Genomic DNA, 20,530 nt, shown 5'->3' on the forward strand with positions numbered 1-20,530 from the left:
TTATATAGGATATACACTGAGTGGCCAGATTATTATGCGTTCAGAGATCATAATAATCTGGCCACTCGGTGTATATCAAGCACTATGGGTTAGGTATGAAGCTAAGAGTTTTACATGAATTATTTCATTATGAGGAAATGTATTCTTTTTGTTGTACAGATGAGCAAACTGAGGCTCGGGATAGTAAGTTACTTTATGAGATTATATAGTTAGGAAGGGGGAAGACGTAGTATATAAATCCTGAGTATGTCAAGCTGCAAAACCAAGGTTCTTAAACACTAACTTCATGGTCTCTAGCCTAAGATAATCTACAAATGGCAGTTTTATATGTATGAATGGAAAAGCCAGAAAACTAAAGCAGAGTTTACCACCTTGCTCCCTTAAATCACATCTCTGGTTTCTGTATAAACACAGAGTGAACCAAAGCATTTGTTTCTGCTGCATGCTAAAATTCCAATAAATGGCAGCAAAAAAGAGAGCAAATTAACCCAAAGTAAGCAGCAGAAGAAAATAATAAAGATCAAAGCATCAATCAATGAAATAGAAAACAAAAATAGAGGTAATCAATAAACCCAAAAGCTGGTTGTTTCAAATAAATAAAATTGATAAACATCTTGCCAAATGCCAGACTGATTTGAAAAAAAGAAGACAACAATTAACGATACCAGAAATGAGAGGTGACACCTTTACAGATTCCACAGATATTTAAAGGGAATGTTATGAACAAATTTATCCTAATAAATTTTAAAACTTAAATAAATAAAAATATGAAAGATACAAATTACCAAAATTCATCCAAGAAGAAATAACCTAAATAGCCCTTATATCTATTAAAAATTGAAATTGTAGTTAAAAATCCCACACGGAAAACTTAAAGTGTAGGTGACTTCATTGGTTAATTCCATCAAACATTTAAGGAAGAAAAAATCTAAACAAACTCTTCCAAAATACTGAAAAGGAGGGAATAATTTCCACCTCATTCTATGAGCCCAACATTACCTTGATACCAAATAAGACAAAATTAGTACAAGAAAGAAAACTACAGATCAATTATCTCTCATGAGTCTAGTTGCAAAAATTCTGAACAAAACTTTAGGAAATTTAACCAAACAATATATTAAGGGACAATACATCATGACCAAGTAGGATTTATCCCAGGAATGTGGGATTAGTTTAATATTAAATCAGTCAATGCAGTTCACCATATTTACACTAAAAATGAATAACCATATGATCATCTCAGTAGATGCAGAAAAAGCATTTGACCAAATATCCATTCATGGTGAAAAATCTCAGAAAACTAGGAATAGAAGGAAACTGAAGCTGATAAAGGGCATCTACAAAAAAAACCTACAGCCAACATCATATCTAATGGTAAACAACTGAATGCTTTCCACCTTAAGATCAAGACAATGTCCACACCATTTCTATTCAATATTGTACTAGAGTTACTAGCTAATGCAGTAAAGCAAGAAAAAAATAAAAGGCATACAGACTGGAAGGGAGAGATATAATTGTCCTTATTTACAGATGACATGTCTATGTAGAAAATCCTAAAGAATCAACAAAAAAGCCACTAGAATTAGTGAGTTTAACAAAGTCACAGAATATAAAGTGAAAAACATCAATTTTAGCCCTAGCAGTTTGGCTCAGTGGATAGAGCCTCAGCCTGAGAACTGAAGGGTCTCAGGTTCGATTCTGGTCAAGGGCATGTACCTTGGTTGCAGGCTTGATCCCCAGCCCTGGTTGGGGCATGTGTGGGAGGCAACCAATATATTTGCCTCTCTCACATTGATGGTTCTCTCTCTTTCTCTCCCGCTCCCTTTCACTCTTAAAAAATCAATCGAAAAATGTCCTCGGGTGAGGATTAACAACAACAAAACACACACACAAAAAAACACATCAGTTTTATCTCTGTATATTAGCATTGAACAATTGGAAATTTAAATAAGAATTCCATTTACATACAAATATGAAATTCTTGGATAAATTTTACCAAATATGTGTAATATCTATACACAAACAAAAATTATATTGCTGAGGGAAATTGAAGATCCAAATACATGAAGAGATCTATGATGTTCGTGAATTGGACAACGTGATATTATTAAGATATCAACACCTAAAATTTACAGATTAAAGGAAATGGAGTAGGCAGACTATTTGAGGCAAGGGAAAAACCCTAAGTCTGGTTCTGTAGTTCTACCCCCAGTGTGAGCCTCAATTCATCAGCAAGTCATTCTTTAAGGGAGCATTCCTTGGTCACTGGAGCCCCTTGATCACTCAGTCATTCAGTTTCTGTATATCTCCCAGCTCACTGGCTCTCATGATATCTTCCAGTTGTGGCTGAGGAGTGACAGTCTTCTTGGTCTCTGTGGCCCTTGAAGGAATCCCTAAATCCATCTCCAACATCCTATACTTAAAGTGGAAACTCCAAGAAGATGCTCTTCTCTGTGCTGATACTCTCCAGACACTCTGTTCTCTGCCTCTAGGGCATTGCTCCTCCATGGCTGGAGTCTGTTAGGATACAACTCCACTCTCATACCTTTGGTCATGTCCTGCTGTTGTTTGACTTGGAGTGACTCTGGACTGCCTTTCTTGCCCCCTCTACTATGTAGTCCCACTTTGCCATGATTTATCCATGAAGATGGGTGTGAGGAGTTCAAAGGTTTGTCTGCTCTTCTCCTTGGACTAAGGGCCTTATGACATTCCTTGCTCAAACCTGAGGAGGCAGGAAAAGGACTATCCAGGAGGGGACTGAGTTTGCTATTGGCTTGTCTCTCAACTAGCCTAGCTTAGCTAGAGTTTTTTGTGTTTTTTTTTTAAATAAATCTTTATTGTTCAGATTATTACAGATGTTCCTCTTTTTTCCCCCCATAGCTCCCCTCCTCCCCTCCACCAGACCCCCCCCATGCCCTTACCCACCGCCACTGTCCTCATCCATAGGTGTAAGATTTTTATCCAATCTCTTCCCGCACCCCTCACTCACCCTTCCCCCAAGAATTGTCAGTCCACTCCCTTTCTATGCCGATTCTATTATATTCACCAGTTTATTCTGTTCATCAGATTTTTTATTCACTTGATTTTTAGATTCACTTGTTGATAGATATGTATTTGTTGTCACTTTGTTGTTCATAATTTTTATCTTTACCTTTTTCTTCTTTTTCCTCTTCTTAAAGAATACCCTTCAGTATTTCATATAATACTGGTTTGGCGGTGATGAACTCCTTTTCTTGTCTGTGAAGCTCTTTAATTGACCTTCAATTCTTAATGATAGCTTTCCTGGGTAGAGTAATCTTGGTTGTAGGTTCTTGCTGTTCATCACTTTGAATATTTCTTGCCACTCCCATCTGGCCTGCATAGTTTCTGTTGAGAAATCAGCTGACAGTTGTATGGGTACTCCCTTGTAGGTAACTAACTGTTTTTCTCTTGCTGCTTTCAAGATTCTCTCTTTGTCTTTTGCCCTTGGCATTTTAATTATGATGTGTCTTGGTGTGGTCCTCTTTGGATTCCTTTTGTTTGGGGTTCTCTGCACTTCCTGGACTTGTAAGTCTATTTCTTTCACCAGGTAGGGGAAGTTTTCTGTCATTATTTCTTCAAATAGGTTTTCAATATCTTGCTCTCTCTCTTCTTCTGGCACCCCCATAATTCGGATGTTGGTACACTTGAAGTTGTCCCAGAGGCTCCTTACACTATCTTCATATTTTTTTATTCTAATTTCTTTTTGTTTTTCTGGTTGGGTGTTTTTTGCTTCCTCATATTTCAAATCTTTGGTTTGATTCTTGGGGTCCTCTAGTCTACTGTTGGATTTCTGTATATTATTCTTTATTTCAGACAGTGTATGCTTAATTTCTGACTGGTCCTTTTCAATTTTTTTGGCATTCTCATTAAGATCCTTGAAGGTCTCACTAAGTTCCTCAGAGGTCTCACTAAGTTTCTCGGCGGTTTCTAGAAGATTCTTGAGTAACCTTATTAGCTAGAGTTTTGTTTTTTTTTGTTTTTTGTTTTGGTAGAGCTAAACAACCTTGGATTAGCCATCCCTGAAACCTGAGTGGCTGAGAGAGAAAGATGGACTGGGGAAGGGGCCATGGTTGGGTCTCTATCCACTTACTAGTAATTTATGGATTTGAGAACCTTGAGAGGTAAGCTGTACCTTTGCTGTATCCCAAACTGTGTACTCTGGGCTCCTAGTGCCTGTGTACTGCCTGGTCAAGGAAGGAAAGCTTCCAAGAGGTATTCAGGTAGTGTGCCTGGTTTACTGAAGGTGTGGAATTTCCAGTTTCCAAGTGACTATGGAGGGGGCAGTTTATAGTTGGCAACGAGCCATGAACTATACACACCTCTACAGAGCTCCTGCTGGAGACATCTACCCAGCTTCTTGTCCAGGTAAATCTTTAGGGTGTTTTCTGGTTGCTTCTGGTCTAGGCTCTCTCTTGAATCCCTTGATAAATCATTTCTTGAGTGACATATTAAGTCTCTTTTTTTAATTCTCACACGAGGACATGTTTCCATTGATTTTATAGAAAGAGAGAAAAACACTAATGTAAAGAGGAATATCCATCGGTTGCCTCTTGTGCGTACCTCAACAGGGGATTGAACCCACACCTAGGTATGTGCCCTGAGTGGGAATCGAAGTGGCAAGTTTTTGGTACGTGGGATGACACTCAACCAATTGAGCCACTCCAGCTGGGCTCAGTGTGCTCTGAGAAGGGCATTTTAGCATTCTGTGAGGCTGGCTGCCTCCAGGTACAACATGTGATATCAAGCAGTGCATCCCATGACCATGGGTTTACTCCCTTACCTTGCTCCCTATGAAGTGAGTCCCCTGGTCATATGCTATGCTCGGTGGGATTCCATGCTTGTGGATCAGGTATCCTTGTGACCATAGGAGGTCAAAAGCACCAGAATGAAGACAATGGGAATCATATTAAGAAAATAGAGGGTGTCAATTTACAATAGTAGGCAAGGTGAGTGGTAAAGGGAAAGAAAAAGGATTCTGTAGAATCAGAAAGTTAATCTTGTTCTATCATCTTGGATAGAAAACTACCCACTTCCAAAGTCTGCAGATTCTGGAAAATTCCTAAGAATTCTCAGTCTTAGGTCTCCTAATGTAATGAATATCTTGTAGCCAAGAGAAGGTGATGTATGTCTTTTCAGTTGGCAAATGGGTATCCAAGGATTAACTCTGGAGTTTTATGCTATGTCAACTGTTAACAGTGGCAGACAAGACCCTTCCCATTAAGGCTCAAGGGCAGTTTTCCTCTCATATCTTTCAGAAACCATATTTCCATATTTCAGATCTTGCAGAGGCTGTTTAGGTGGGTATTTTGGAAACATAAAAACAGAGGAAGAAATGTTTCAGCCACTTTCCCTTCCTGCATGCCTGTTTCTTCCACCAGTCTCCCCAAGGATGGGAGCCATTTCAAAGTCCTAACTGTCTTCCTTCTTCTCCAGAGACCCACACAGGGCCCGGTGCACTTAAATATTTAGAAAAAACCACACATGTTGAACAGAATGGCATTACGCCCACCTTGCTTGCAGTGGGCTCACGCTCAGCTAGCAGCCACTCGTTCTTCCCCCGTGTCCAGCCTGATGGGTCTGTGCTGGAGCATGCATGCTCCAGTCCTGAGAGACTGGCCATGTTCCAGGGCAGTACTCACTGCTTGATGAAGCTAGAGAAATGCCTGCAGCGATGACCACATTCCCCTCCAGTGTGCGAATGGGGGTGAAATCACTGCAGCTTCCTGTGGGGAGGCAAATGCCATGACCCCAGCCCCAACGGGAAGATGCTGGCAGGTACATGAACAGAAACAGATTTTCCAGAGTTCTTGCATCTTACTCCACCCAGGGTCATTACCATTGGAGTGTAGCTTTATCTATTCCTTTGACTTCCAGCGTCCTCACTGGCTCAGTGGTGGAATAGACTGTCGTGGGAAGTTATGAGTTCCCTGCCTGGGGCGCTGGATAACTACTTGGCAGAGATGTTGTGGAGGTGGGGAGGAGAACTCCCAGGCCCAAGATGCTATAAGTCTTTGGTGCCCATTGTCCCTAGGACGCTGCAGAGGTACGCAATCTGATGCGGGTTTCGCAATGCAGCTTTGAGGCTGGTGATGCAAGTTCATTCAAGAGAAAGCTGTGGCTGGTGATTTGGACCCCAGGTTGCTGCTGGGACACAAAGGGCCTGACTCAGGCTTCACAGCTCCTGCCAGCATTTTAAAAGGGAAGCGATGTTGTCTCTTATTCTTTCTCCCCTCACCCCCTAAAGGTAGATGGCTGATCTTCAGCTCTCCTCTCTTTCATTCCACACAACCCCTGCCCCCTGGGAAATCTCAGCCACACCTCTGGCATTAACCCCTACCTCTCTGATGATAAATACTAGCTCTGTGTTTCCAGCTTTGACCTCATCCCTTAGCAACAGACCCGTATAACCAAGTTTATTAGATATCTCCATTTCATCATCCTACATCGCAAACACAGTGTGTACCAAACTAGGGTGTTTTCTTGCCTTCAAATGTGACACCCCTCACCCAGCCTTCTACCCATATGTAAACTGTCTTCCACCTCCATCTTAAGTCTATTTCTACATTGTGTGCTTGTCCTGTGTATTCCACCCCTACAGTGCCCACCCCACCCCTACTCCTGTTGTTTTTATTTAAGAAAATATTTTTATTGATTTCAGAGAGGAAGGAAGAGGGAGAGAGGGATAGAAATATCAATGATGAGAAAGAATCATTGATTAGCTGCCTTCTACATGCCCCACACTGGGGATCAAGCCCGCAACCTGGGCATATGGCCTGACTGGGAATTGAACTGTGGCCTCCTGGCCCATAGGTCGATGCTCAACCACTGAGCCCAGACTTAATTTTTTTTAAGTTTATTTTTCAATTGCAATTTGCATTCAATATTATTTTTTATTTGTTTCAGTTGTGTAGCATAGACAGTGCCCTTTAAAAAAAAATCAGCCTTTTTTATTCAAGTTGTATTGCTGTTGATTTCATTACCCCTCTCCTGGGCCTTACTGCCTGGCCTTGTTCCTGATCCCTTTGTACTAGCTCCCTTTCCTAACCCCACACTCCATGCTGCTGCCAGAGTGACTATCCTTCAACTTACGTGGGACCGTGTCACTCCCCTCCAAACAAACAAGGATAAAACATAAAGACTGCCAATACCAAGTGTTGGTGAGTATATATAGAGAGAGCAACCAGAACTCCCATGCATTCCTGGTGAGTGTATAAATGGAGAAAAACTTTGGAAACCTGGCAGTGTCTATTCAAATAGGTATGTGCATACCTGATGATCCAGCAATTTCACTCCTAGATATGTACCCAACAGATGTACACCCATAAAAGCACCAAAGGACATGTGCAAGAAGGTGTGCAGCCCCCAACTGGAAACTACACATGCTCATTAATTGTGGTACATTCATGAAATGGGATATTAGCAACGATAAAGAACAAATTCAAGTTATATATAGCAACAAGGATGAGCCTTGAAACATCATGTTGAGTGAAAGAAGCCAAATACAAAAAAAATAGGGAAAACTAATTTATGGTGTTAAATTTATTGGGCTGCTATTTACATAGGTGTAGTCAGTTTGTGAACATGTTTGCATTTTATGTATGTTATACTTCAATAGAAAGTTTACAAAAACATGCCCACCCACACATACACACTAAAACAAGTCCTTTCATGTTCCTTGTACCCAGAGGAAGCATTTCCAAACCTAGTGGAACAGCCCATTTTTCCGTGATATGACCCAGTCCAGCAGGCCACCTCCTTCCCACCTGTGCCATGTGTGCCATCCACACCGGAGCACTCCCCATTCTCCTCACACTTCGCGGTGCCCTTGCTTTTGCACTTCCTTCAGCCTGGAATTCCTCTCGCTCTCCTGAAAATGCCACATCCTATGTGAGGCTTCCTCTGATTTCTCAGACCAAACAGATCCCTCCTGCTGTTGCATTCCCGGGCATGCTGCTTTTCCCTCTCTCATGGCTCTTAGCTCTGTGCTTGCATGTGTTTCCTTGACTGGAGATAAACTTCTGAAGTTGTAGGAACAGTGTCTCATTCATCTATGTAAGATCTCTGAGGACAGTGCCCTGCCTGCTACTGTGCTTGAGCTCATGAATGTTTGACAAATGATTGAGTGTGTGCTCTGAGTTAAGCCAAGGTTGGTACTGCCAGAAAGTCAAGACACCCAGCGTGCCCGCAAGAAAGCTTTTGCCAAGAGCCAAGTCCCTTTGGAAGTAAACACATCCTGCAGTCCTTTATTGGCTGCTGACAACCCAGTAGATGTAAATGTGTTGTGCAGCATTGTGGGCGTGTCCAATTTGACTGGGTGAGACCAAGCAGCCCCACTAACATGAATAAGCCGTGCAAATATGTGGTTAATGACCATGTCGCTCCGTGTCAATTCTTAATCCCAGGTAATTAGCAGATAGATAATTGGTGGAAGAATGGGAGGTGCTGAGGGATGTGCCATCACTTGGGTGAAGCTAATGATCCTCTATGGATTAAGACCCACCCTCTGTAAGTGTTGATGGCTCCTATTTGAAATGCTCCTTTTGAAAAGGCCTCGATCCAAGTAAAGGTGTCAGGAGCAGAGTGTTGGCATCAGCACTCATTTTCTGGGCCGCTTCCATGGAAGGTGGGTGGATGGGCCCCACTGCTGCCAGCCTCGTGCAGGCAGCTCAGAGTCTGTGCTGCCCCTGACGTGGTGGGTAATCCTGAGTATGTTCTTCCTCCACTCTCGGTTTTACCATCTGTCTAATGGCAAAGGGAGGGTGGGGAAACTGATTCAAGAACCCGTTGTAGACAAGAGTTTCCCTACTCTGCTCTTTTTTTGGCTACAGAGGCATGGTTGGCTGGCCTGGATGATAGGGTGCTATGGAAAGGATATTCTGGGGATGAAAGCAGACGTCTGTTGTGTCTTTTATGACCCGAGGCAGGGCCAGCGAGATGTCCATCAAGATGGGTGCACCTGGTTGCAGAGTGTTGAGTTAAACTCCTGTATAATGATTTTGTTGGCATAGACCGTCTTTTGTCCCGAACCCAGTGGCAATTTCTCTTTTTTCAGAAGTTTTCCTCCAGGTGACAGTTGTGTGCATGGCGACCCTGGAGTTACACACTTGGCAGCCCTGGGTTCAACAACCGTCACCTGTAACATTTGACAGACCATTCATGCACGAGAGAATGGAACTCAAAGGGAGCCCTGCCAAAGAACCTGGCTTAGACGAACCAACACTGGACTAGAGGTCGAGAGGCTAGCATGTGTTTCCTCCTGTTGTTGGGTGCCACGTTCCATAAATGACCTTAGGCTTATTAATGGAGCTGTTGAAGTATTTTTTATATTTAATGATATTTTTGTTTGCTTGATTTATTTTTTAAAATTATCACACGAGGATATTTTTTCATTGATTTTTAGAGAGAGTGGAAAAGAGAGGGAAAGACAAAGAGAAATACCGATATGAGAGAAACATCGATTGGTTGCTTCCTGCACACGCTCCACCGGGGAGGAACCTGCAACTGAGGTTCATGCCCTTGACCGGAATCGGACCCAGGACCCTTTGGTCCTCAGGCCAGTGCTCTATCCACTGAGCCAAACCAGCGAGGGCTTGCTTGATTTATTATTATTAAGAGAGATGTGTTCACTGTGATTATGTATTTCTTAAAAATGTCTTTTAGTTTTGCTAACTTTTGCTCTATATTTTAAAGCTATGTTGTTAGGTGCATGCAAATTTAGAATCATTATCTTCCAGGTGAATGAAAAGTTATTATTATGAAGTAGCCCACCATATTTCTAGTGAAGGTTTTTTACCTCCATGAAATGTATTTGTCTGATATTTTTACAGCTATACAAGGCTTATTTTATTAACCTGACGTATTTTATATTAAAACTAGAGTCCCGGTGCACGAAATTCGTGCACTGCAGTGGCGGGGGGGGGGGGAGGGGAGGGGAGGGTGTTCCTCAGCCCAGCCTGCACCCTCTCCAATCTGGGACCCCTCGGGGGATGTCCGACTGCCGGTTTAGGCCCGATCTCACAATCCAGGACTGCTGGCTCCCAACCGCTCACCTGCCTGATTGCCCCTAACTGCTTCTGCCTGCCAGCCTGACCACCCCCTAACACTCCCCTGCCAGCTTGATTGACGCCTAACTGTTCCCCTACTGGCCCGATTGCCCCCAACTGCCTTCCCCTGATGGCCTGGTCGCCCATAACTGCCCTCCCCTGCCAGCCTGGTCGTCCCCAACTGCCCTCCCCTGCAGGCCTGGTCACCCCTAACTGCCCTCCCATGCCGGCCTGGCCGCCCATAATTGCCCTCCCCTGCAAGCCTGGTCACCCCTAACTGCCCTCCCCTGCAGGCCTGGTCCCCCCCAGCTGCCCTCCCCTGTAGGCCTGGTCCCCCCCAGCTGCCCTCCCCTGCCAGCCTGGTTGCCCCCAACTGCCCTCCCCTGCTGGCCTGATTACCCACAACTGCTCTCCCCTGCCATCTTGTGGCAGCCATATTGTTACCACATGTGGGCGGCCATCTTGTCCGAGGACGTGATGGTTAATTTGCATATTACCTCTTTATTATATAGGCTATAACACTTTTAGATAATTGTAGGTTCACATGCATATGTAAGAAATAATACAGAGAGCCTATGTGCCCTTTACCTAATTTCCCCATTACTAACGTCTTGTGAAACAATAATATAACCACCAAAATAGAAACATTCATATAGTCAAGATACAGAATATTTAAATCACCACAAGGATCGCTCATGCTGTGCTTTTATATATACACCCACTTCACTCCCACCTGCACACTCTCTTTAACCCTTAGCAACCAATAAGCTGTACTCCATCAATATAATTTTTTCAAGAATGTTATTTAATGGAATCACACAGCATGTAACCTATTGGATTTGCTTTTTTCACTCAGCATAATTCTCTTTAGGTTCATCCAAGTGTGTGTTTTGTTATTTTTTTAAAATCCTCACCAGAGGATATTTTTCCATTGATTTTCAGAGAGAGTGGAAGAGAGAGGTAAAGACAGCGATTGGTTGCCTCCCACAGGTGTCCTGACCAGGGACTGGGCCAGGGAGGAGCCTACAACCTAGGTACGTGCTCTTGACCGGAATTGAACCCAGGACCCTTTGGTCTGAAGGCCAATGCGCTATACACTGAGCCAAACCAGCTGGGGCCACATGTGTGTATTGATAATTCATTCTTTATTTTGCTAAGTAGTATTCCATGATATGGATGACAATCGTTAGTTCAACTATTTACCCACTGAGAGACATCTGGGTTTTATCCAGGTTTGTTTTGTTTGGCTATTACATGTATGTATACATTTTAGTGTGAACAAACGTCTTTATTTCTCTGGGATAAATGCCCAGGAGTGCAATTGCTGAGTCGTGTGGTTGTTGCATGTTTAGCTTTACAAGAAACTGCCAAATTGTTTTCTAGAGTGGCAGCATTTTACATTCCCACCAGCAATGTATGAGTGATTCAGTTTATCTGACTCCTTGCCAGCATTTGGTGTTGTCACTATTTTTTTAATTTTAGTCATTGAGATAGGTATGCAGTGATGTTTCATTGTGGTTTTAATTTGCATTTCCCTAATGGCTAATTATGTTGAGCGTCTTTTCACATGTTTATTTGCCAACTATATATCCTCTTCTGTGCAGTATATCTTTTGCCTGTTTTCTAGTTAGATTGTTTGTTTTCTTACTGTTAAGTTTTGGGAACAGATCTATAAATATTTTGTCCAATTTGTGATTTGTCTGGGGAGGAGCCTGCAACCGAGGTACATGCCCTTGACTGGGATCTAACCCGGGACTCTTCAGTCTGCAGGCTGACGCTCTATCCACTGAGCCAAACTTGCTGGGGCTGGTTTAAAAATATTTTGTCCTAGTTTGTAGCTTGTCTTTTACTCTTTTTAATAGGGTCTTTCACAGACAAATATTTTTAATTTTAATAAGTCCTATTTAGCAATTTTTACTTTTATTGATTTTTTTTTTTTTTTGGTGTCAAGTCTAAGAACTTTTTGTCTGCTTAGTCCTACATCCCAAAGATTTTCTACCATGTTTTTCTAAAAGTTTTACATTTTATGGTTAAGTCCATAATCCATTTTAAGTTATTTTTGTATAAAGTATGAGACATAGGTTGAGGTTTTTGTTATTATCTTGGGGTTCTCTATTCTTTTTCATTGGTACAGTCTTGATTACTGCAGAGTATAAGAAGTCTTAAAGTTGGGTAAGTGATTCCTTTGCAATAGGCTAAGTGTTTTTTCTTCTCAAAATTCATATGTTGAAATCCTAACCCCAATGTGAGGGTATTAGTAGGTGTGGGGTCTCTGGGAGGTAATTAGGTCATGAAGGTGGAGCTCTCATGACTGATATTAGTGACCTTATACAAGGACCCTCTTTCCACCATGTAAGGATACAACAAGAAGTTGGCAGTCTGCAGTCTGGAAATGGGCTCTCCCCAGAAACCAACCATGATGGCATCCTGATCTCAGACTCCAGCTTCCAAACTGTAAGAAATAAAGTTTTAGTGTTGCCCTGGCCCATGTGGCTCAGTTGGTTGGGCATTGTCCTGGGCTACAAAGGGTTGCCGATTCAATTCCCATTCAGGGCACATGCCTGGATTGTGGGGTCAATCCCCGGTGGGGGGCATGTTGGAGGTGGCCAGTTTTTTATTTTACATAGATGTTTCTTTCTCTCCCTCTCCCTTCATCTCTCTCTAAAAACCAATTTAAAAATCTTTAAAAATTTTTAATTCTTTATAAACCATCCAGTCTATGGTATTTTGTTATAGCAGCCCCAAATGGGTAAGGTATACTTTTTATTTTTCAAATTTGTTTCTTTTTTGAATTTTTTAACTATTCTAATTCTACTCATTGCCTTTACATAAATTTTAGAATAATCTTGTCTATATCAAGAAAAGCTCTTGCTGGGATTTTTATAGGAATTACATTAATCCCTTATGTTAATTTGGGGAGTACTGACATCTTCGTATGTTGAAATTTCCAACCATGAACATGGTATGTCTCTCCATTTATTTAGATTTTCTTTGAATTCTTTCATTGGCATTTTATAGTTTTCAGCATACAAGTTCTGTACATGTTTTGTTAATTTACATCTCAAATTCTTAAGTGATTGTAAATGGTATTGTATTTTTAATTTTGATGTCTTCATTTTTATTTCTTTTAATTTAATTTATTGGGGTGACACTGGCTAACGAAATTATACAGGTTTCAGGTGTAAAATTCTACAACACATTATCTGTACACTGTATTGTGTGTTCGCCACCCCAAGTCTAGTCTCCATCCATCACTATTTATCCCCCCTATCCACTACCTCCTCCCCCACTCCCACATGATGTACATATTTTCATTGTTAGTACATAGAAATATAATTTTGGTATGTTTATCTTATATTCTGTGACTTTGCTGGGCAAAGTCAGGCAGAACCATCACCTCCTCATTCTGAGAACTCTACTTCTTTTAATGAAGCCTCAAGTAAAATAAATTAATATGGTAGCCTCATGACACTCCTGACTCACAGTGAGCACAGCATTGTCTAAGCTGTCTTTACACATGCCAGTACCCATCCTGGTGTCCCTAGCTGGCCCCTGTGCTGTTTCTTTTTTGAACTCACAGTACTACTTACAAATATGGCAGGTCTTGCAAAATTTTTCTATGGCACAGTCAGAAAGATCTTACCATGGGCTCAGGTAGTTTCTGGATTCTTCTTGGAGCATTTGCTCTTAATATGCAGAAGAAGGGAATGTTAGGAAACATGCCTCTCTTTCAAACAGTGTCTAAACAGTGTCCAGCTTGGAGCAGACGTCATGATCATAATTCTGAGAAAACTTAAGTCCAGATGGGGGTTGGCTGAAGTCTCCAAAGGTAAGCCTCTTACTTAAGGTTGTAATGCATGTTACTCACTTCCTTTTGGGAACAGTTAATTCTAATATTAATGTCAGACATAAAGGCCAAAAGAAAGTGGATTGAATCTGCATGTATTGATACAGCACAGTCATTTTTTCAAAGGCTACAAGGTAGATTGGGATATTGTGAAGCTTGGATCCTCTCTGTGGAAATAGTGGAGTGACACTCAGTGTCACTTGGCCTGATAACTAGGGGTCCTAAAGCAAAGATCTAGGCCCCTTTGGGGTTAGCTCTCCTTGCCTGTCATCTCAGGGGAGCTCTCCAGTCTTTTTACTCTCTCTGAGTGTCAGGAGTGCACAAGGCTGGCGGGACCTCCAGGCTTCAGGGTCCCTTCACCAAGTCTCTGCTGACCTAGCAGAAGGACCCAAGTCTGCTACCACAAGGGGACAAGGCATCAGTGTGTGTGTGTGTGTGTGTGTGTGTGTGTGTGTGTGTGTGTGTGTGTGTGTGTTCTGGCTAAGGCAGGCAGCCTGGCCTGAGACTGTGTATAAGTGAGAGTGCTTTCTGTGCATCACTTGTCTACTGCTGCGTAACAAATTATCCCAAAACTTAGCAGCTTAAAGCAACAACATTTATTATCTCACAGGTCTTCTGTTTCAGGGTCTCTCACAAGCCTGCAGTCGCCTCAAGGTGTGGCCAGGAAGGATTCACTTTCCAGTTCACTCATGCAGTTGCTGGCAGTTTTTGTTCTCTGTGGCCTGTGGACTAAGGGCTCAGTTCCTCATAAGCCCCTTGGTTCCTTGCCACCAAGGCCTCTCCACACAGCATCTTACAACTTGGCAGCCTGCTTCGTTAGCGCAAATGAGAGAGAGTGCTAGTAAGGTGGAAATGACGGTCTCCTACAACCTACCGCAGAAGGGACGTGTTATCACTTTTGCCGTATCCTGTTCAGTAGAAGCAAGTCACTAGAGGTCCAACCCGTACTCCATGGGAGGGCGTTACACAGGCTGTGAATACCAGGAGGGAACCACGTCAGAAGCTGCCACCACACTGTGTGACTGTGGAGCAGGCACGAGGGACAGATGGGGTATGAGGCATGTCAGACCTGGGACAACGATCAGTGCTCCACCTGGAGGGTGAACGTAACAGGACAGAGGGCAGAGGCTTGGGGACCCAGGCTATCCCTGGCACCCTGGGTCTGAGCAGCCTATAAGATTGGCCCTGGATCTGGGTGGGCACTAGTCCTAAGTCCCCCTAGACCCAGGCTGACGAAGGTGGGTGTTGATTCTCACTCTTCTTGCTGCTAAGCCACTTTCCTATGTCTGCATGTTGTGAGCACCACTGCAAGTAAGACACCATGCCAGGCACAGCATTATACTTGGATCAGTAGTATGCTGTGGGCATCCATTCATTGTGAAAATTCATACAGTATAACAGCAAGAGCATCGTGTCAGATTCTAGCATCAAGAGTCTAGTGTGGGCTGCTTCCTAAGCTGATGGTCCCTCTTGGACTTCAATTCTCCATTTTATAAACATGAATGCAATAAAAAGAACTCGCCCATCTCATTCACTTTGGGAGAAGATCTTGGTAGTAAACTATCACACTACAATTTGCAAAAACCTTCACATTATACTATTCTATACTCCTGTTCATGTTCAGGGAGGGGCACTCAAACTCACCAAACTTTATGCTAAAGGGACAGTAGAGGCCATCTGATTGCCTCCAGTCACGTACACCTACCAAGTGTACAGATCAAACTACCACAGGCAAGGGACTCACCCAAGGTCACACACAAAGTTAGTGGCTGGGGAGGGGGGGCCTGGGTGTTTTGACTCCCAGCCTAGTGCCTCTCTGAGAACCAGGAGCCTTCTGATGCAAACTGGTGTCACCTAGAAGTTCTGATGCTCGGCTATCGGAATTCAAACTCTGCGCCCACCATTTCCTACTTCGTGGTCACTACCTCCCAGGGGAGATTTTGGAGACTGAGAGGCACTTAACTGAATGTTAGCCATTGTGATTGTTACTAGACAGGGAAGGCAGTATTGTACCTATTTTATTGCTGGGGAAGTTGAGGCTGAGACTTCCCCATGTACCAGACCCAGAATTCGAACCAGTGTTTTTCTGACAAAGGCAGGCAGCCTCTCAAAAAACAGGAAAGAATCAGACAAAGGTAAGATTTTACCTTTATTAATAATATATTATAGACTCCAGGTTCATTTCGTGCATGTGTACAATCTACTAAGGCAGTGAGGACAGCTCAGGTTTCCTGAGGATGAATTCAGGAGGAAATCTTCAATGAGACCTGAAAGCCCCTTGCAAAGAAGTGAGGTGTCTGCCAGGGCATATAACTCAGGGCGCTGGCCAACCTGGCAGCCGTGTTTCAGAAAAGCTGTGTATGTTCATTGTAGTTTGGGATTTGGGTGGAAAGACTATTTCAGTTCTGGGATTTTGCTCTCCTATCAGGCAGCTGCAGGCCCAGACGGGCCCCTGCTGGAAGGAAGTCAGACCTCCTCCCCACAAGGAGGAAGGGCCCTCCTGTCTGTGGTTGGCGGCATTGTACTTGCTGGATTCCAGGCTGTCAGTCTCACAGCAGAGCTCCCAGGACGCTTAGCATGCAGATTGTTTTGTTAGGTTTCTCCTACAATTAATTTGGAAATTACCCAGCTGCCCACAGCCTCTCCCAGGTGTTCTGTGACCTATGTGCCTGCTCCTGCGGCTTTCACATTGGTGGGACCAATGCTGGCAGAAGCTGGAAGGGTCGGGGAGGGGTGACAGGAAGCATGGTCCCATAATGGGCTTGTCTTAACAGCCAGACTCCTTCAGCTTTGGAACAAAACATTCTACTTTGTAGGATCTGAAGCAACCAGATCCACACACTTCAGAACATTATCTTTAAGCCTCACACACTTTGTGGAGGTAAATCAGGGGCGTGTGGAGGATCCACACTACTCAGAGGTCCAAAGAGAGGATTTCCAGTCAATACATAGATACAAATCTTCAATTCCCAGATCCAGGGAAGAAAAACCCTCAGATTCCTTTTGCTGTGGATTTTGTGACATTTGGGTTGAGTCTCTCCCATGCAATGGTCATGTGACCTTGAGCTTGTCCTCTCTTCTTGGCCCTCAATTTCCTCATCTGAAAAAAAATGCAGCTGAAACCTGCTGCTTCCCAGGGCAGTTGTGAGGACCCAAAGGGTAATGTATATGGAAGTGCTTGGTACACGCTGATCACAGCCACTCTTCAATAGGTCAGGATTATGATTAGTCAGCTGTGCCACTGCTGAGCCACATGAAGTTGAGGAAGAGCAATGGTGTAGTGAGAGAGCCCTGGAAGGAGGTCTAAGAGGTTAGCTCTCTGTGCAACCGTGGAAAGTTACCTTCTCTGGGCCTTGGTTTTCCTTCTATTAAATGAAAACCTGTCAGCTGCATGTTTATTTATAAGAATGGCAAAGGAAATATCAAAGGGAATAAACCAAGAATCAATTCTTTTCCTTCCCTGTACGGGTCATCTTCTGTATGAGTTAGGATGCATTTGGCTGCAAGTAACAGAAAGCTGGAGGAAGAAGGCTTAACCCTTTGCACTGGCTTGCTTTATTCTCGATTCCTGCTACCGATGCTAACCGTGTCGAGTCACACTCGACATCCGAGTGCAAAAGGTTAAAGTTGGAAGATATTTGTTATCTTTAAAAGTAGGGGCCCACATGTGTAATGAATCGTTCAAGGGTTGGTTCTTTCATCAGCTCAATAATGGCACCAGGCACCCAGGTTCTTCCCACCTCTCTGCTCTGCCATCCTCAGCAGGTTGGTTTGTTCTAGGCTGGCGCCTTCCGGGTCCAATATGGCTACCACATTTCCAGGAGTCACATTCCAAAAACACTCAGAGGCCGAAACCGGTTTGGCTCAGTGGATAGAGCGTCGGCCTGTGGACTCAAGGGTCCCGGGTTCGATTCCGGTCGGGGGCATGTGCCTTGGTTGCGGGCACATCCCCAGTAGGGGGTGTGCAAGAGGCAGCTGATCGATGTTTCTCTCTCATCAATGTTTCTAACTCTCTATCCCTCTCTCTTCCTCTCTGTAAAAAATCAATAAAATATATTAAAAAAAAAAAACAGAGGAAGAAAAGTGCTGTTTCTCTTCCCTTCTTTGTAAAAACAAAGAAATGCTTCCCAGAAGCCTCTAGCAGACTTTTCTGAACATCTCACTGGCCTGGAAAATATCCTGTGCCCATTTCTAAATAATCACTGGCAAGCCCTGGCCAGTGTGGCTCAGTTGGTTGAACATTGTCTGGTGCACTGAGAGGTCACTGGTTCCCGGTCAGGCCACATGCCCAGATGGTGGGTTTGATGATCCCTAGTAGGGTGCATGCAGGAGGCAACCAATTGATGTTTCTCTCTCCCTCTCCCTTCCTCTCTCTCTAAAAAAAAAAAAAAAAAAAAAAAAATCAATAAAAAAAATCACTGGCAAGAGTGATGAAATCATCACCATGTTTACCTTGGACAAGTTCAGATTGAGCCGGGGTACCCCGAGGGATAAGACTTCCCCTGAAACACATGACCAACTGAAACCTGGAAAAGATCAGGGACGTGTGACCAAAGAAAAAGGGCAGTCTAGACAGCTAACAGTGTCCGGCACACCTTCTTGAATATTCCAGAAAGAGGATGTATTGTTTTATTTCTGTTCAGCGTTGCCCACTGTACCTCCACATGCTTCATTTGGTCACTCTGAGCTCTACCATCAAGCCCCCTGTGTCCAGTCCCCATGATAGGACATCTTTTGAGCACCAGTGCAGGAAAAATGTGAGCAGACCTCACTTCATCCGAGGTTGAATAGACTCTGATGAAAATTTAGGGTAAAAGGAAAGTGTTACATGGGAGGGGGAAACTTTGAAAAGGCTAATATTAAATATATGTTTCTCAAATATATGTTTCACACCATGGTTGAGGAGCTCAGTTGGTTAGAGCATCATCCTGATATGCCAAGGTTTCGGGTTTGATCCTAGTCAGGACACATGCAAGATAAGTGGAACAATAAATCAATCTCTCTCTCTCTCTCTCTCTCTCTCTCTCTCTCTCTCTCTCTCTCTCTCTCTCTCTCTCTCTGAATAATAAAGAAAAAGAGCCCTTCACAAGGCTTCCCACAAGCATTCCATGTTCCTAATCTCACTCCCTGGTCCTGAGGTCTGGATCTCTGTGAGAGAGTGACAAGATCCGCTGATGTTTGAACTGGGTCATACACTGGCTGCTGTGTGGGAAATGACTGACTGAGGAGAGTAGTGGAGGGGAGCAGAGAGCCATTAGGAGGCTGGTGCTGTGATCCATGAGACAGAGATGATGGAGCCTCCCCTCTGAGGACCCTTGGAGGTGCAGGGTGGGGTTAGGTAGTTCCTGGAGAGGTAATGGTCAGAGCAAATTCATGGTGACAGGAACACAGAGGCATGTCTGGGGAACAGCAAGCTCGTTGGTGCCTAGGAATGCAGGAAGGGCAGCTATGCGAGATGAGGCTGAGAACAGGGTTGCCATAGGGATCATGGAGGGTCCTGAGTACCAGGTGAGGAGCTTGGGCTTTCTGCTGTGGACACCAGGGAGCCTGCTCTCCAGGGCAGTGGGGCAAAATGGAGGGAGGATGCAGGAGAACCCATGGGGAGGTCCTGGCTGGCTGCTGGGGACTGACAGCAGAGGTGAGAATTAGTCTCTGTGATGCTATGGTTCTCACACTTCATCTCTCATTGCTGAGTGCCTCCAAGCCTGAAAAACCACGGCTGAGGGTCTGCTCTGCCCACACATAGATAGGGAGATAAGCTGGTTCTTTCCACCAAAGCTGAGATCCACCCTGAGTCCAGCTTCCCAGTCCCTTTCTCACCTGGGAGGGGCTGACAGATGATCCCTGACTCCCTGCTTTTGTACCTGGTTAACGCGTCAGGGCTGAGCTGGAGATCTGAGCCTCAGCTCTCAGAAGAGGGGTTGCAGGGCTGACAGAGGGGCACTGGGAATTCTAGAGAGCAGTTATCCTCTCCCGGGAGCAGCAAGGGCCACTCCAGGAGCTCTGCTGAGAAGGGGCAGGCTCAGGGAATGACCAGTGGCAAACTCATCAAGGACCTCCTATCCTTACCCCCATCTGTCCACCCCATTTTTTCTTTAGTTCCTACTGCTCAGTTTGGGCTGAGAACCACTAGCCCACACTACCTTTTCCTTTGGGTTATCCTAAACTATTTAGTAAACCAGTCCTGGGCTCAGTTTACCCATCCATATAATGGAGGGTCTAACAGGGAATTCCCTCAAGCTGCCCTGAGCCCCCTTCTCCTTCCCCCGTGTGATTACTTCCATTTCCACATTGCCTTGTATGAAGATGATAATCAAATACAGTCTCCCCCAGGGAGGGCACAGGTTCTAGTCCGGTTGGGCACTTAGGCACTTAGCGATGAGAGCTTGGGTAAGTCATGTGCCTCCTCTTTAGCTCTATAGAAGTTCTACACACACTCGTGATGTTCCTATCTTTTCCTATTAAGAACTCATGTGAGCAGAGATGAGAGTCCTGGTCTCCCTGTTAGTTGCTGTGTAATTCTGGGAAGAATGCTTCCCCAATCTGGGCTCTGCCCCATTCTTCATGGTACATGTTCCCTGTCTGAACTGCTTTTTATCAGGGACATCCTCCCCCGCCC

The 20,530-nt window shown here is 44.0% G+C and overlaps 1 protein-coding gene across 3 annotated transcripts in view; it reads left to right on the forward strand.

Annotated features, from left to right (window-relative positions):
* The window catches only part of TRMO (tRNA methyltransferase O), a 39,766-nt gene extending 23,280 nt beyond the window's left edge, over nucleotides 1-16,486 (forward strand). For 2 of the 3 annotated variants that reach the window (XM_079790559.1, XM_079790560.1), the window contains 3 exons: nucleotides 12,422-12,518; nucleotides 13,803-13,893; nucleotides 14,522-16,486. In XM_079790559.1, coding sequence (XP_079646685.1) covers nucleotides 12,422-12,518; nucleotides 13,803-13,893; nucleotides 14,522-14,844 — 511 coding nt within the window. In that variant the 3' untranslated portion in view covers nucleotides 14,845-16,486. The remainder of the gene's footprint in view (nucleotides 1-12,421; nucleotides 12,519-13,802; nucleotides 13,894-14,521) is intronic. The other variant, XM_079790561.1, reaches the window with a different exon arrangement.
* Nucleotides 16,487-20,530: the final 4,044 nt, after the last annotated feature.

This window comes from Cnephaeus nilssonii, assembly GCF_951640355.1.
Source record: "Cnephaeus nilssonii genome assembly, chromosome: 14".
NCBI lineage: Eukaryota > Metazoa > Chordata > Mammalia > Chiroptera > Vespertilionidae > Cnephaeus > Cnephaeus nilssonii.